This window comes from Nematostella vectensis, chromosome 13 (assembly GCF_932526225.1).
Source record: "Nematostella vectensis chromosome 13, jaNemVect1.1, whole genome shotgun sequence".
Lineage (NCBI taxonomy): Eukaryota > Metazoa > Cnidaria > Anthozoa > Actiniaria > Edwardsiidae > Nematostella > Nematostella vectensis.
The window spans coordinates 235,997-250,963 of record NC_064046.1 but is presented as its reverse complement, the minus strand read 5'-3'; the positions used below and the strand labels follow the sequence as shown (position 1 = coordinate 250,963).

General features: G+C 44.2%; 1 protein-coding gene across 2 annotated transcripts; it reads left to right on the top strand.

Moving 5' to 3' along the window:
* Positions 1 to 2,419: 2,419 nt before the first annotated feature.
* LOC5508572 (enoyl-CoA delta isomerase 1, peroxisomal) lies at positions 2,420 to 14,282 on the top strand. 2 transcript variants are annotated; one of them, XM_032377321.2, is made up of 4 exons: positions 2,420 to 2,602; positions 2,692 to 2,867; positions 12,711 to 12,810; positions 13,362 to 14,282. In XM_032377321.2, exons 1-4 carry the CDS (start codon positions 2,466 to 2,468, stop codon positions 13,624 to 13,626), a joined length of 678 nt encoding a protein of 225 aa, XP_032233212.1. In that variant the 5' UTR covers positions 2,420 to 2,465; the 3' UTR covers positions 13,627 to 14,282. The 2 variants fall into 2 exon arrangements, with proteins under 2 accessions (XP_032233212.1, XP_001629151.1); XM_001629101.3 differs by having other exon boundaries at positions 12,711 to 12,846.
* The last annotated feature ends 685 nt before the right edge of the window (positions 14,283 to 14,967 follow it).

Here is a 14,967-nt window from a genome sequence, read left to right as displayed (position 1 = left end):
TTGTCAAATAAATGGCTTCCCGCTGTTATTAAGTCTTCGCTAGCAGTTTTCACACATTTCGAAAATATTCGAATAATATCAAGCGATCGATCGGCGTTCCTTCCTCAAACTAATTCTCCTGTGTTTATTGCATGTCTTTGTCAAATAATGGCTTCCCGCTGTTATTAAGTCTACGCTAGCAGTTTTCTGACACATTTCGAAAATCTTCGAAGAAAATCAAGCGATCGGCATCCCCTCCTCAAACTAATTCTCCCGTGTTTAGTACAAGTCTTTGCTTTGTCAAATAAATGGCTTCCCGCTTTTCAAAGTATTCGCTAGCAGTTAACACACATTCGACAATCTTCGAAGAAAATCAAGCGATCGGCATTCCCTCCTCAAACTAATTCTCCCGTGTTAAGTACAAGTCTTTGCTTTGTGAAATAAATGGCTCCCCGCTTTTCAAAGTATTCGCTAGCAGTTAACACACATTCGACAATCTTCGAAGAATATCAAGCGATCGGCATTCCCTCCTCAAACTAATTCTCCCGTGTTTAGTACAAGTCTTTGCTTTGTCTAATAAATGGCTTCCCGCTGTTTAAAAGTATTCGCTAGCAGTTAACACACATTGGAAAATCTTCAAGGAATATCAAGCGATCGGCATTCATTCCCCAAACTAATTCTCTGTCTAATACAAGTCTTTGTCAAATAAATGGCTTCTCGCTGTTCCAGCTGTTATTAAAGCCGCATTGTCACCAGTTTACTTCCGGTCGACCACGTAACAATATCCGATGATTTTTAACGGAAAACGCGAAAAATATTTCAAAATATTGAAAGCAGTGTGTTTATTGGAAGTTTCTTTGAAGATCTGAATGATAATTTAGAGCGGATAGCCTGTTTAACATCTTGGATTTTTATAGATTCTTTTGTCTTTTAACGGTTGAGGTTTCCGTCGGACCTCCGGAAGTGAACTGGTGATAATGCGGCTTTAAGCCCTGAGTCACACGTTACCGTTTGTCAAACCGTTTATTTTGCATCTGTTCGCGAACAGGCTATATGTTCGCGAATTTCGCGAACGTTGTTCGCGAAAGTTTCGCGAACAGTGTCCCTATGTTCGTGAGCGGTACTGTAGGTTGTTTTTAAAATCCCTTACCTTTGATCTTTTATTCAAAATAGGAAAGGCGACCTATCTGAAGCAATTTCAAAATAACAATAATCTTTTATTAGGAAGTTATACGTGTAACCACCTCGGCACTGTCACTGGTCTCGTCGTGTCTGGACGGCTCCTTTTCTCCGCCTCCTATGACACCATAGTACAGGTATGTAACCACATCACACTTCGGCACTGTCACTGGTCTCGTCATGTCTGGACGGCTCCTTTTCTCCGCCTCCTATGACACCACAGTACATGTATGTAACCACCTCACACTTAGGCACTGTCACTGGTCTTGTCGTGTCTGGACGGCTCCTTTTCTCCGCCTCCTATGACACCACAGTACATGTATGTAACCACCTCACACTTCGGCACTGTCACTGGTCTCGTCATGTCTGGACGGACCCTTTTCTCCGCCTCCTATGACACCACAGTACATGTATGTAACCACCTCACACCTCGGCACTGTCACTGGTCTTGTCGTGTCTGGACGGCTCCTTTTCTCCGTCTCCTATGACACCACAGTACATGTATGTAACCACCTCACACCTCGGCACTGTCACTGGTCTTGTCGTGTCTGGACGGCTCCTTTTCTCCGCCTCCTATGACACGAGAGTACATGTATGTAACCACCTCACACCTCGGCACTGTCACTGGTCTTGTCGTGTTGAGTGTTCTATGATGTCATCATCAAGTAAACGCGCGAAACCATCAATCTAGAAATAAATGCTTGGGAAATGGGTGAGGATGTGAGAACTATATAATGAGAAAAAAAGGAAAAAAGGAAGCGAACAAGCCAGTAAGGGAGTGTTCATTAAATACACCGAGGGGGGGGGTGGGGGGGGGGGTTAGATATTGAAGTGCGGCTCCGAAAATTTTTAACCACCAAAAGGGGGGGGGGGGGCTCCTAAAAAGTGGCGGAGCCTGCAAATCCAAAAAACCCAAATGTATACTCCTTCACATTGGGGGTGGGGTGGGGGGGGGGGGGGGTGGGTGAAGTGATTTTGAAAAAACGCAACCCTACGATTTTACATGCAAAAATAAAAAAAATGAAAATATAAGGGCCTAACAAAAGTTGAAATAATGATAAACTGGACTGTATCATCAACTTGGTCAAGGAAGGCAACTTCAATTTCCAGATATAAAGACTTTTTTGTTAATTGAGGGGGGGTTAAAAACTCCCCTTCCCCCTCCCCCCCCCCCCCCCCCCCCCCCCCCCCCCCCCTTGGTGTGAAAGAAAACTCCCTAATAAAACTGGAGAGAAGTATTTTGGGCAGCGGTCGACTTCTTGGGTCAACACAGGGAGCCAGTCAAATATGACACAAGTAATAGAAAGATGGAGGATGATATGAGATCTCGTATTTTTGCTGAATTTGTGGAAGACTATGCTATTTTACGAATGAATAATGGAGAGAATAGATTCACTATTGAGTCAGTTAACAGACTAAATGAAGTTCTAGACGAGATTATAAGGTGAGCGAAGAAGGGCTTTGATGTCTCGATCAACTTATTGCCCCTTCAGATGTTCATAGATTTTGATACAAAACTTATTTTTCTCTAAGCAATCAACGAGTCAAGTTTCTTATAACCGTGGGTTCTGGGAAGTATTTCTCGAATGGGTTCGTTATCGAGAGATTGTTGTCCGAATCTGTGGAGGACAACAAAGTTGTACCTGAACATCATCGCCTCCTGATGAAACTGCTGACATTTCCTTTACCTACTATAGCTGCTATCAACGGTAAGGACATACCAAGCACTTGGGGGAGGGGGAGTTGAGGAACACACACATAGTAGATATCATATTTCTTATTAACAGGAAAAGACCCCTTTTCCGGGGTGCAGGCTATGCATGGGAATACCCAAATTATCTGGAGGAATATCAATGTTGACTTTAAGCAATCACTTGAGACTTTGAGTGTCAAATTCAAGCCATACACAGAAGAGTCAGATGCCTGAGAGTTCTGAGTCAATCCTGGACTTGTATTTCTTGGTCCAGCCCAACCCTTTCTTCCCTGCCTATGTCAAATCCAAGTCTTATATCTTCTGGATCCACCCAATCCCCCCTTATCTGTGCTAGTCAATTCAAGTCTTATATCTTCCGGTCCACCCAATCCCCCCTTATCTGTGCTAGTCAATCCAAGTCTTATATCTTCCGGTCCACCCAATCCCCCCTTATCTGTGCTAGTCAATCCAAGTCTTATATCTTCTGGTTACCCAATCCCCCCTTATCCGTGCTAGTCAATCCAAGTCTTATATCTTCCGGTCCACTGATCCCCCCTTATCCGTGCTAGTCAATCCAAGTCTTATATCTTCCGGTCCACCCAATCCCCCCTTATCTGTGCTAGTCAATCCAAGTCTTATATCTTCTGGTTACCCAATCCCCCCTTATCTGTGCTAGTCAATCCAAGTCTTACATCTTCTGGTTACCCAATCCCCCCTTATCTGTGCTAGTCAATCCAAGTCTTATATCTTCTGGTTACCCAATCCCCCCTTATCTGTGCTAGTCAATCCAAGTCTTACATCTTCTGGTTACCCAATCCCCCCTTATCTGTGCTAGTCAATCCAAGACATATTTTCCGGTCCATCAAATCCCCCCTTATCTGTGCTAGTCAATCCAAGTCTTATGTCTTCTGGTTACCCAATCCCCCCTTATCTGTGCTAGTCAATCCAAGTCTTATATCTTCCGGTCCACCCAATCCCCCCTTATCTGTGCTAGTCAATCCAAGTCTTACATCTTCTGGTTACCCAATCCCCCCTTATCTGTGCTAGTCAATCCAAGTCTTATATCTTCCGGTCCACCCAATCCCCCCTTATCTGTGCTAGTCAATCCAAGTCTTATATCTTCTGGATCCACCCAATCCCCCCTTATCTGTGCTAGTCAATCCAAGTCTTATATCTTCCGGTCCACCCAATCCCCCCTTATCTGTGCTAGTCAATCCAAGTCTTACATCTTCTGGTTACCCAATCCCTCCTTATCTGTGCTAGTCAATCCAAGACATATATCTTCCGGTCCACCCAATCCCCCCTTATCTGTGCTAGTCAATCCAAGTCTTATATCTTCTGGTTACCCAATCCCCCCTTATCTGTGCTAGTCAATCCAAGTCTTATATCTTCCGGTCCACCCAATCCCCCCTTATCTGTGCTAGTCAATCCAAGTCTTATATCTTCCGGTCCACCCAATCCCCCCTTATCTGTGCTAGTCAATCCAAGTCTTATATCTTCTGGTTACCCAATCCCCCCTTATCTGTGCTAGTCAATCCAAGTCTTATATCTTCCGGTCCACCCAATCCCCCCTTATCTGTGCTAGTCAATCCAAGTCTTATATCTTCTGATCCACCCAATCCCCCCTTATCTGTGCTAGTCAATCCAAGTCTTATATCTTCCGGTCCACCCAATCCCTCCTTATCTGTGCTAGTCAATCCAAGTCTTATATCTTCTGGTTACCCAATCCCCCCTTATCTGTGCTAGTCAATCCAAGTCTTATATCTTCTGGTTACCCAATCCCCCCTTATCTGTGCTAGTCAATCCAAGTCTTATATCTTCCGGTCCACCCAATCCCTCCTTATCTGTGCTAGTCAATCCAAGTCTTATATCTTCCGGTCCACCCAATCCCCCCTTATCTGTGCTAGTCAATCCAAGTCTTATATCTTCCGGTCCACCCAATCCCCCCTTATCTGTGCTAGTCAATCCAAGTCTTATATCTTCTGGTCCATCAAATCCCCCCTTATCTGTGCTAGTCAATCCAAGTCTTATATCTTCTGGTCCATCAAATCCCCCCTTATCTGTGCTAGTCAATCCAAGTCTTATATCTTCTGGTCCACCCAATCCCCCCTTATCTGTGCTAGTCAATCCAAGTCTTATATCTTCTGGTCCATCAAATCCCCCCTTATCTGTGCTAGTCAATCCAAGTCTTATATCTTCTGGTTACCCAATCCCCCCTTATCTGTGCTAGTCAATCCAAGTCTTATATCTTCCGGTCCACCCAATCCCCCCTTATCTGTGCTAGTCAATCCAAGTCTTATATCTTCTGGTTACCCAATCCCCCCTTATCTGTGCTAGTCAATCCAAGTCTTATATCTTCTGGTTACCCAATCCCCCCTTATCTGTGCTAGTCAATCCAAGTCTTATATCTTCCGGTCCACCCAATCCCCCCTTATCCGTGCTAGTCAATCCAAGTCTTATATCTTCCGGTCCACCCAATCCCCCCTTATCTGTGCTAGTCAATCAAAGTCATATATCTTCCGGTCCACCCAATCCCCCCTTATCTGTGCTAGTCAATCCAAGTCTTATATCTTCTGGTTACCCAATCCCCCCTTATCTGTGCTAGTCAATCCAAGTCTTACATCTTCTGGTCCACCCAATCCCCCCTTATCTGTGCTAGTCAATCCAAGTCTTATATCTTCTGGTTACCCAATCCCCCCTTATCTGTGCTAGTCAATCCAAGTCTTATATCTTCTGGTCCACCCAATCCCCCCTTATCGGTGCTAGTCAATCCAAGTCTTATATCTTCCGGTCCACCCAATCCCCCCTTATCCGTGCTAGTCAATCCAAGTCTTATATCTTCCGGTCCACCCGATCCCCCCTTATCTGTGCTAGTCAATCCAAGTCTTATATCTTTCCCCCTTATCTGTGCTAGTCAATCCAAGTCTTATATCTTCTGGTTACCCAATCCCCCCTTATCTGTGCTAGTCAATCCAAGTCTTATATCTTCCGGTCCACCCAATCCCCCCTTATCCGTGCTAGTCAATCCAAGTCTTATATCTTCTGGTCCACTGATCCCCCCTTATCTGTGCTAGTCAATCCAAGTCTTATATCTTCCGGTCCACCCAATCCCCCCTTATCTGTGCTAGTCAATCCAAGTCTTATATCTTCTGGTTACCCAATCCCCCCTTATCTGTGCTAGTCAATCCAAGACATATTTTCCGGTCCATCAAATCCCCCTTATCTGTGCTAGTCAATCCAAGTCTTACATCTTCTGGTCCACTGATCCCCCTTATCTGTGCTAGTCAATCCAAGTCTTATATCTTCCGGTCCACCCAATCCCCCCTTATCTGTGCTAGTCAATCCAAGACATATATCTTCCGGTCCACCCAATCCCCCCTTATCTGTGCTAGTCAATCCAAGTCTTATATCTTTCCCCCTTATCTGTGCTAGTCAATCCAAGTCTTATATCTTCTGATCCACCCAATCCCCCCTTATCTGTGCTAGTCAATTCAAGTCTTATATCTTCCGGTCCACCCAATCCCCCCTTATCTGTGCTAGTCAATCCAAGTCTTATATCTTCTGGTCCATCAAATCCCCCCTTATCTGTGCTAGTCAATTCAAGTCTTATATCTTCTGGTTACCCAATCCCCCCTTATCTGTGCTAGTTAATCCAAGTCTTATATCTTCTGGTTACCCAATCCCCCCTTATCTGTGCTAGTCAATCCAAGTCTTATATCTTCTGGATCCACCCAATCCCCCCTTATCTGTGCTAGTCAATTCAAGTCTTATATCTTCTGGTTACCCAATCCCCCCTTATCTGTGCTAGTCAATCCAAGTCTTATATCTTCTGGTTACCCAATCCCCCCTTATCTGTGCTAGTCAATCCAAGTCTTATATCTTCCAGTCCACCCAATCCCTCCTTATCTGTGCTAGTCAATTCAAGTCTTATATCTTCTGGTTACCCAATCCCCCCTTATCTGTGCTAGTCAATCCAAGTCTTATATCTTCTGGTTACCCAATCCCCCCTTATCTGTGCTAGTCAATCCAAGTCTTATATCTTCTGGTCCACCCAATCCCCCCTTATCTGTGCTAGTCAATCCAAGTCTTATATCTTCTGGTTACCCAATCCCCCCTTATCTGTGCTAGTCAATCCAAGTCTTATATCTTCTGATCCACCCAATCCCCCCTTATCTGTGCTAGTCAATCCAAGTCTTATATCTTCTGGTTACCCAATCCCCCCTTATCTGTGCTAGTCAATCCAAGTCTTATATCTTCCAGTCCACCCAATCCCCCCTTATCTGTGCTAGTCAATCCAAGTCTTATATCTTCTGGTCCACCCAATCCCCCCTTATCTGTGCTAGTCAATCCAAGTCTTACATCTTCTGGTCCACTGATCCCCCCTTATCTGTGCTAGTCAATCCAAGTCTTATATCTTCTGGTTACCCAATCCCCCCTTATCTGTGCTAGTCAATCCAAGTCTTATATCTTCTGGTTACCCAATCCCCCCTTATCTGTGCTAGTCAATCCAAGTCTTATATCTTCTGGTTACCCAATCCCCCCTTATCTGTGCTAGTCAATCCAAGTCTTATATCTTCTGGTTACCCAATCCCCCCTTATCTGTGCTAGTCAATCCAAGTCTTATATCTTCTGGTCCACCCAATCCCTCCTTATCTGTGCTAGTCAATCCAAGTCTTATATCTTCTGGTCCACCCAATCCCCCCTTATCTGTGCTAGTCAATCCAAGTCTTATATCTTCTGGTTACCCAATCCCCCCTTATCTGTGCTAGTCAATCCAAGTCTTATATCTTCTGGTTACCCAATCCCCCCTTATCTGTGCTAGTCAATCCAAGTCTTATATCCCCCGGTCCACCCAATCCCCCCTTATCTGTGCTAGTCAATCCAAGTCTTATATCTTCCGGTCCACCCAATCCCCCCTTATCTGTGCTAGTCAATCCAAGTCTTATATCTTCTGGTTACCCAATCCCCCCTTATCTGTGCTAGTCAATCCAAGTCTTATATCTTCTGGTTACCCAATCCCCCCTTATCTGTGCTAGTCAATCCAAGTCTTATATCTTCTGGTCCACCTAATCCCCCCTTATCTGTGCTAGTCAATCCAAGTCTTATATCTTCCGGTCCACCCAATCCCCCCTTATCTGTGCTAGTCAATCCAAGACATATATCTTCTGGTCCACCTAATCCCCCCTTATCTGTGCTAGTCAATCCAAGTCTTATATCTTCCGGTCCACCCAATCCCCCCTTATCTGTGCTAGTCAATCCAAGTCTTATATCTTCCGGTCCACCCAATCCCCCCTTATCTGTGCTAGTCAATCCAAGTCTTATATCTTCCGGTCCACCCAATCCCCCCTTATCTGTGCTAGTCAATCCAAGTCTTATATCTTCTGGTCCACCCAATCCCCCCTTATCTGTGCTAGTCAATCCAAGTCTTATATCTTCCGGTCCACCCAATCCCCCCTTATCTGTGCTAGTCAATCCAAGTCTTATATCTTCTGGTCCACCCAATCCCCCCTTATCTGTGCTAGTCAATCCAAGTCTTATATCTTCTGGTTAGCCAATCCCCCCTTATCTGTGCTAGTCAATCCAAGTCTTATATCTTCCGGTCCACCCAATCCCCCCTTATCTGTGCTAGTCAATCCAAGTCTTATATCTTCCGGTCCACCCAATCCCCCCTTATCTGTGCTAGTCAATCCAAGTCTTATATCTTCCGGTCCACCCAATCCCCCCTTATCTGTGCTAGTCAATCCAAGACATATATCTTCTGGTCCACCTAATCCCCCCTTATCTGTGCTAGTCAATCCAAGTCTTATATCTTCCGGTCCACCCAATCCCCCCTTATCTGTGCTAGTCAATCCAAGTCTTATATCTTCCGGTCCACCCAATCCCCCCTTATCTGTGCTAGTCAATCCAAGTCTTATATCTTCCGGTCCACCCAATCCCCCCTTATCTGTGCTAGTCAATCCAAGTCTTATATCTTCTGGTCCACCCAATCCCCCCTTATCTGTGCTAGTCAATCCAAGTCTTATATCTTCTGGTTAGCCAATCCCCCCTTATCTGTGCTAGTCAATCCAAGTCTTATATCTTCCGGTCCACCCAATCCCCCCTTATCTGTGCTAGTCAATCCAAGTCTTATATCTTCTGGTTCACCCAATCCCCCCTTATCTGTGCTAGTCAATCCAAGTCTTATATCTTCTGGTCCACCCAATCACCCCTTATCTGTGCTAGTCAATCCAAGTCTTATATCTTCCGGTCCACCCAATCCCCCCTTATCTGTGCTAGTCAATCCAAGTCTTATATCTTCCGGTCCACCCAATCCCCCCTTATCTGTGCTAGTCAATCCAAGTCTTATATCTTCCGGTCCACCCAATCCCCCCTTATCTGTGCTAGTCAATCCAAGTCTTATATCTTCTGGTCCACCCAATCCCCCCTTATCTGTGCTAGTCAATCCAAGTCTTATATCTTCCGGTCCACCCAATCCCCCCTTATCTGTGCTAGTCAATCCAAGTCTTATATCTTCTGGTCCACCCAATCCCCCCTTATCTGTGCTAGTCAATCCAAGTCTTATATCTTCTGGTTAGCCAATCCCCCCTTATCTGTGCTAGTCAATCCAAGTCTTATATCTTCCGGTCCACCCAATCCCCCCTTATCTGTGCTAGTCAATCCAAGTCTTATATCTTCCGGTCCACCCAATCCCCCCTTATCTGTGCTAGTCAATCCAAGTCTTATATCTTCCGGTCCACCCAATCCCCCCTTATCTGTGCTAGTCAATCCAAGACATATATCTTCTGGTCCACCTAATCCCCCCTTATCTGTGCTAGTCAATCCAAGTCTTATATCTTCCGGTCCACCCAATCCCCCCTTATCTGTGCTAGTCAATCCAAGTCTTATATCTTCCGGTCCACCCAATCCCCCCTTATCTGTGCTAGTCAATCCAAGTCTTATATCTTCCGGTCCACCCAATCCCCCCTTATCTGTGCTAGTCAATCCAAGTCTTATATCTTCTGGTCCACCCAATCCCCCCTTATCTGTGCTAGTCAATCCAAGTCTTATATCTTCTGGTTAGCCAATCCCCCCTTATCTGTGCTAGTCAATCCAAGTCTTATATCTTCCGGTCCACCCAATCCCCCCTTATCTGTGCTAGTCAATCCAAGTCTTATATCTTCTGGTTCACCCAATCCCCCCTTATCTGTGCTAGTCAATCCAAGTCTTATATCTTCTGGTCCACCCAATCACCCCTTATCTGTGCTAGTCAATCCAAGTCTTATATCTTCCGGTCCACCCAATCCCCCCTTATCTGTGCTAGTCAATCCAAGTCTTATATCTTCTGGTCCACTGATCCCCCCTTATCTGTGCTAGTCAATCCAAGTCTTATATCTTGCGGTCCACCCAATCCCCCCTTATCTGTGCTAGTCAATCCAAGTCTTATATCTTCTGGATCCACCCAATCCCCCCTTATCTGTGCTAGTCAATCCAAGTCTTATATCTTCCGGTCCACCCAATCCCCCCTTATCTGTGCTAGTCAATCCAAGTCTTATATCTTCTGGTTACCCAATCCCCCCTTATCTGTGCTAGTCAATCCAAGTCTTATATCTTCCGGTCCACCCAATCCCCCCTTATCTGTGCTAGTCAATCCAAGTCTTATATCTTCCGGTCCACCCAATCCCCCCTTATCTGTGCTAGTCAATCCAAGTCTTATATCTTCTGGTCCACCCAATCCCCCCTTATCTGTGCTAGTCAATCCAAGTCTTATATCTTCTGGTTACCCAATCCCCCCTTATCTGTGCTAGTCAATCCAAGTCTTATATCTTCCGGTCCACCCAATCCCCCCTTATCTGTGCTAGTCAATCCAAGTCTTATATCTTCCGGTCCACCCAATCCCCCCTTATCTGTGCTAGTCAATGCAAGTCTTATATCTTCCGGTCCACCCAATCCCCCCTTATCTGTGCTAGTCAATCCAAGTCTTATATCTTCCGGTCCACCCAATCCCCCCTTATCTGTGCTAGTCAATCCAAGTCTTATATCTTCCGGTCCACCCAATCCCTCCTTATCTGTGCTAGTCAATGCAAGTCTTATATCTTCCGGTCCACCCAATCCCCCCTTATCCGTGCTAGTCAATCCAAGTCTTATATCTTCTGGTTACCCAATCCCCCCTTATCTGTGCTAGTCAATCCAAGTCTTATATCTTTCCCCCTTATCTGTGCTAGTCAATCCAAGTCTTATATCTTCCGGTCCACCCAATCCCCCCTTATCCGTGCTAGTCAATCCAAGTCTTATATCTTCTGGTTACCCAATCCCCCCTTATCTGTGCTAGTCAATCCAAGTCTTATATCTTTCCCCCTTATCTGTGCTAGTCAATCCAAGTCTTATATCTTCCGGTCCACCCAATCCCCCCTTATCTGTGCTAGTCAATCCAAGTCTTATATCTTCCGGTCCACCCAATCCCCCCTTATCTGTGCTAGTCAATCCAAGTCTTATATCTTCTGGTTACCCAATCCCCCCTTATCTGTGCTAGTCAATCCAAGACATATATCTTCCGGTCCACCCAATCCCCCCTTATCTGTGCTAGTCAATCCAAGACATATTTTCCGGTCCATCAAATCCCCCTTATCTGTGCTAGTCAATCCAAGTCTTACATCTTCTGGTCCACTGATCCCCCCTTATCTGTGCTAGTCAATCCAAGTCTTATATCTTCTGGTCCACCCAATCCCTACTTATCTGTGCTAGTCAATCCAAGTCTTATATCTTCCGGTCCACCCAATCCCCCCTTATCTGTGCTAGTCAATCCAAGTCTTATATCTTCCCCCCTTATCTGTGCTAGTCAATCCAAGTCTTATATCTTCTGGTTACCCAATCCCCCCTTATCTGTGCTAGTCAATCCAAGTCTTATATCTTCTGGTTACCCAATCCCCCCTTATCTGTGCTAGTCAATCCAAGTCTTATGTCTTCTGGTTACCCAATCCCCCTTTATCTGTGCTAGTCAATCCAAGTCTTATATCTTCCGGTCCACCCAATCCCCCCTTATCTGTGCTAGTCAATCCAAGTCTTACATCTTCCCCCCTTATCTGTGCTAGTCAATCCAAGTCTTATATCTTCCCCCCTTATCTGTGCTAGTCAATCCAAGTCTTATATCTTCCGGTCCACCCAATCCCCCCTTATCTGTGCTAGTCAATCCAAGTCTTATATCTTCCCCCCTTATCTGTGCTAGTCAATCCAAGTCTTATATCTTCTGGTCCACCCAATCCCCCCTTATCTGTGCTAGTCAATCCAAGTCTTATATCTTCTGGATCCACCCAATCCCCCCTTATCTGTGCTAGTCAATCCAAGTCTTATATCTTCTGGTTACCCAATCCCCCCTTATCTGTGCTAGTCAATCCAAGACATATATCTTCCGGTCCACCCAATCCCCCCTTATCTGTGCTAGTCAATCCAAGTCTTATATCTTCTGGTTACCCAATCCCCCCTTATCTGTGCTAGTCAATCCAAGTCTTATATCTTCCGGTCCACCCAATCCCCCCTTATCTGTGCTAGTCAATCCAAGTCTTATATCTTCCGGTCCACCCGATCCCCCCTTATCTGTGCTAGTCAATCCAAGTCTTATATCTTTCCCCCTTATCTGTGCTAGTCAATCCAAGTCTTATATCTTCCGGTCCACCCATCCCCCCTTATCTGTGCTAGTCAATCAAAGTCTTATATCTTCCCCCCTTATCTGTGCTAGTCAATCCAAGTCTTATATCTTCCCCCCTTATCTGTGCTAGTCAATCCAAGTCTTATATCTTCTGGTCCACCCGATCCCCCCTTATCTGTGCTTGTCAATCTAAGACTTAAATACCGTCCCCTTATCTGTTGCTTTTGTCTTTCACAGGTCATGCATATGCTGGTGGCGCCTTGCTAGCCCTTGCTCATGACTATCGAATCATGCAGACCTCAAGAGGATGGTTCTGTTTGCCAGAGATCAGATTAAGGTTGTTCTTTTTGGCTGGATACAGGGCATTTCTTAGGTAACATCCAACAACCTTAAACTAATCCTATTACTTATCCTCCTGGATCTCAATTTCTTGCCTAAAAATAAACTTCTTATTCTAAATTTTTTTTTACATTAATGGCATGTTAAACAAATCAGACTGTAGAATATTTTATTCAAAGCATCCTCTAGCCATTGTTTCTGTGATTTTGAGTGATCCGCATCCTTATCCTCATGAATTTCAAGCAACATAATAGCCAGCTTAACGACCGCTCTTAGTGACATGTGTGAGCAGACTATGGCTGAGCCTTGAATTGTTTTTATTGGCCTTCACTTTGATGGCATTCAACCAAGTCATTGTGGTCGCGATGTGGTGACCAATCAAAGGGTACAAAACATGTTTTGTTAAAATTCTAAACTAGATGAAATTGAGTGTGTTTTTTTCAGTTTGGGAATTGTTTGTGGGAATATGTTAGCTGCAGATGGATGATCAGACTTTTTTGTTCTTGCATTTGATGAATGTATTTTTTCATTTTTTTTTTCTTTCACCAGAGCAAAAATGCCAAGTCCCAGAGTAGCCCTAGATTCCATCATAATGGGGAAGAAGTTCACAGCTGAACAAGCATTTGAAGTAGGACTAGTGGAAGGAATGTGTACCCCTGATAAACTTCTTTCTACCGCTATACAATATGGGCGAAACATGGTGGAGGGAGAGAATTATGACAGAGACCATATGCAACAGATGAAAGCCAATCTTTATGAGCATGTTATCAAGGCAGTTAATGAGACAATAGGTAGTTTTACCGCAAAACTTTAGGACTTCTTTCTACTGCTATACAATATGGAAGAAACTAGTGGAAAGAGAATTAGGAGATTAATTAGGAGAGAATTATAAAGAAAGCATATGCAACAAATAAGAGTCTGTCATGTTTTCAAGGTTGTTAATAAGATGCTAAAGGTAGTTTTACAGCTAAATTTTAGAACTGAGTGATATTAGGGAGCGGTCATTAATTACTGTGGGGGCTGGGCCGGCAATTTTGCAAAACCCTGGCTCTAAATTTGTGCACCTCCCCCCCCCTCCCCCCTCAAATCCAACCCAAAAAATCGTGACCCCCCCTAGACCGGACGCCCAAAAATTTGCAACCCCCCCCCCCCCCCAACTACCACCACCACCACCTCCACATTTTTATATTCAGTAAAACCACAGAGACTTAATATACATACTGAGTTTAGCTGAATATAACCTTTACTTAAATATAGATCAGATATTTAATTTAGGTATGAACCTTCACTTTTGCTAGTTTAAGAGTGGCACAGAGATAAACAACAAATACTGGTGTTGCTAGACAATTTTAACAAAGACATTTGAGTCTAGGTTTTTAAAGACAAGATTGGTACCTGAACACTATGGAACTAGATATACAATAGTAGGAAACATTGTGAAGTAAATAAACTTTTCATTTCAACAATGAACTCTCTTGCTCAGTATTATATTAAAACCAGACTTAAATTCGATGCCCAAAATAGTGTGACCCCCCCTTTTATGACAGCCCCAAAAAATGTGACCCCCTTAATCCGTGCCCCCCAAAACGAAGCCCCCCTACATGTTTGCCCCCCCCCCCCCCCAGTTATTAATGACCGCTCCCTTAGTAACATTTTAGGCCAAGGCATCTTATTATATGATAAGAACCAGAATCAGAATGATTTATTGTCCTTCAGTGTACCAACTCTGGCGCATTTGAATACATTAACAATAAATGATGAAGTAATGAAAATGCAGGCAGAAAACAGGTGTTTCATGACTGAACAGCCGCTTTGCGCATTTCAAAACAAGTGAAGATGTATATTTGGCTATTTGAGCAGCATTAGACTTGGACGGATTGATAAGCGCCATGAAACTTAAATGGGGCTTATCTAGTTCTTGCAATAATTCGTTCTTTTCTTTTCCGTACAGTTTGCAATCGATTAAAAAGTGCTTTTCATTTTCTACCTTCCCGGGGCAAAATCTCTTTTCTGCTCGGAGAAAGGGCCGTTTGTATCGCCCTTTCTCTATCTCCAGTTGATGATGTTCACTTATTCGTAATTTAGTTAAAGCAACACGGTGTTTTATGATTTTACATTCCAGCAGATAATCCTCTAGCTTATAGTTTGATTTAAA

Coding starts and splice junctions, on each gene's coding strand:
- LOC5508572 (XM_001629101.3), top strand. CDS start 2,466: ATGGAGGATGATATGAGATCTCGTATTTTTGCTGAATTTGTGGAAGAC. Junction 2,603..2,691: donor GTTCTAGACGAGATTATAAG/GTGAGCGAAGAA, acceptor TTTTTCTCTAAG/CAATCAACGAGTCAAGTTTC. Junction 12,847..13,361: donor GGATACAGGGCATTTCTTAG/GTAACATCCAAC, acceptor TTCTTTCACCAG/AGCAAAAATGCCAAGTCCCA.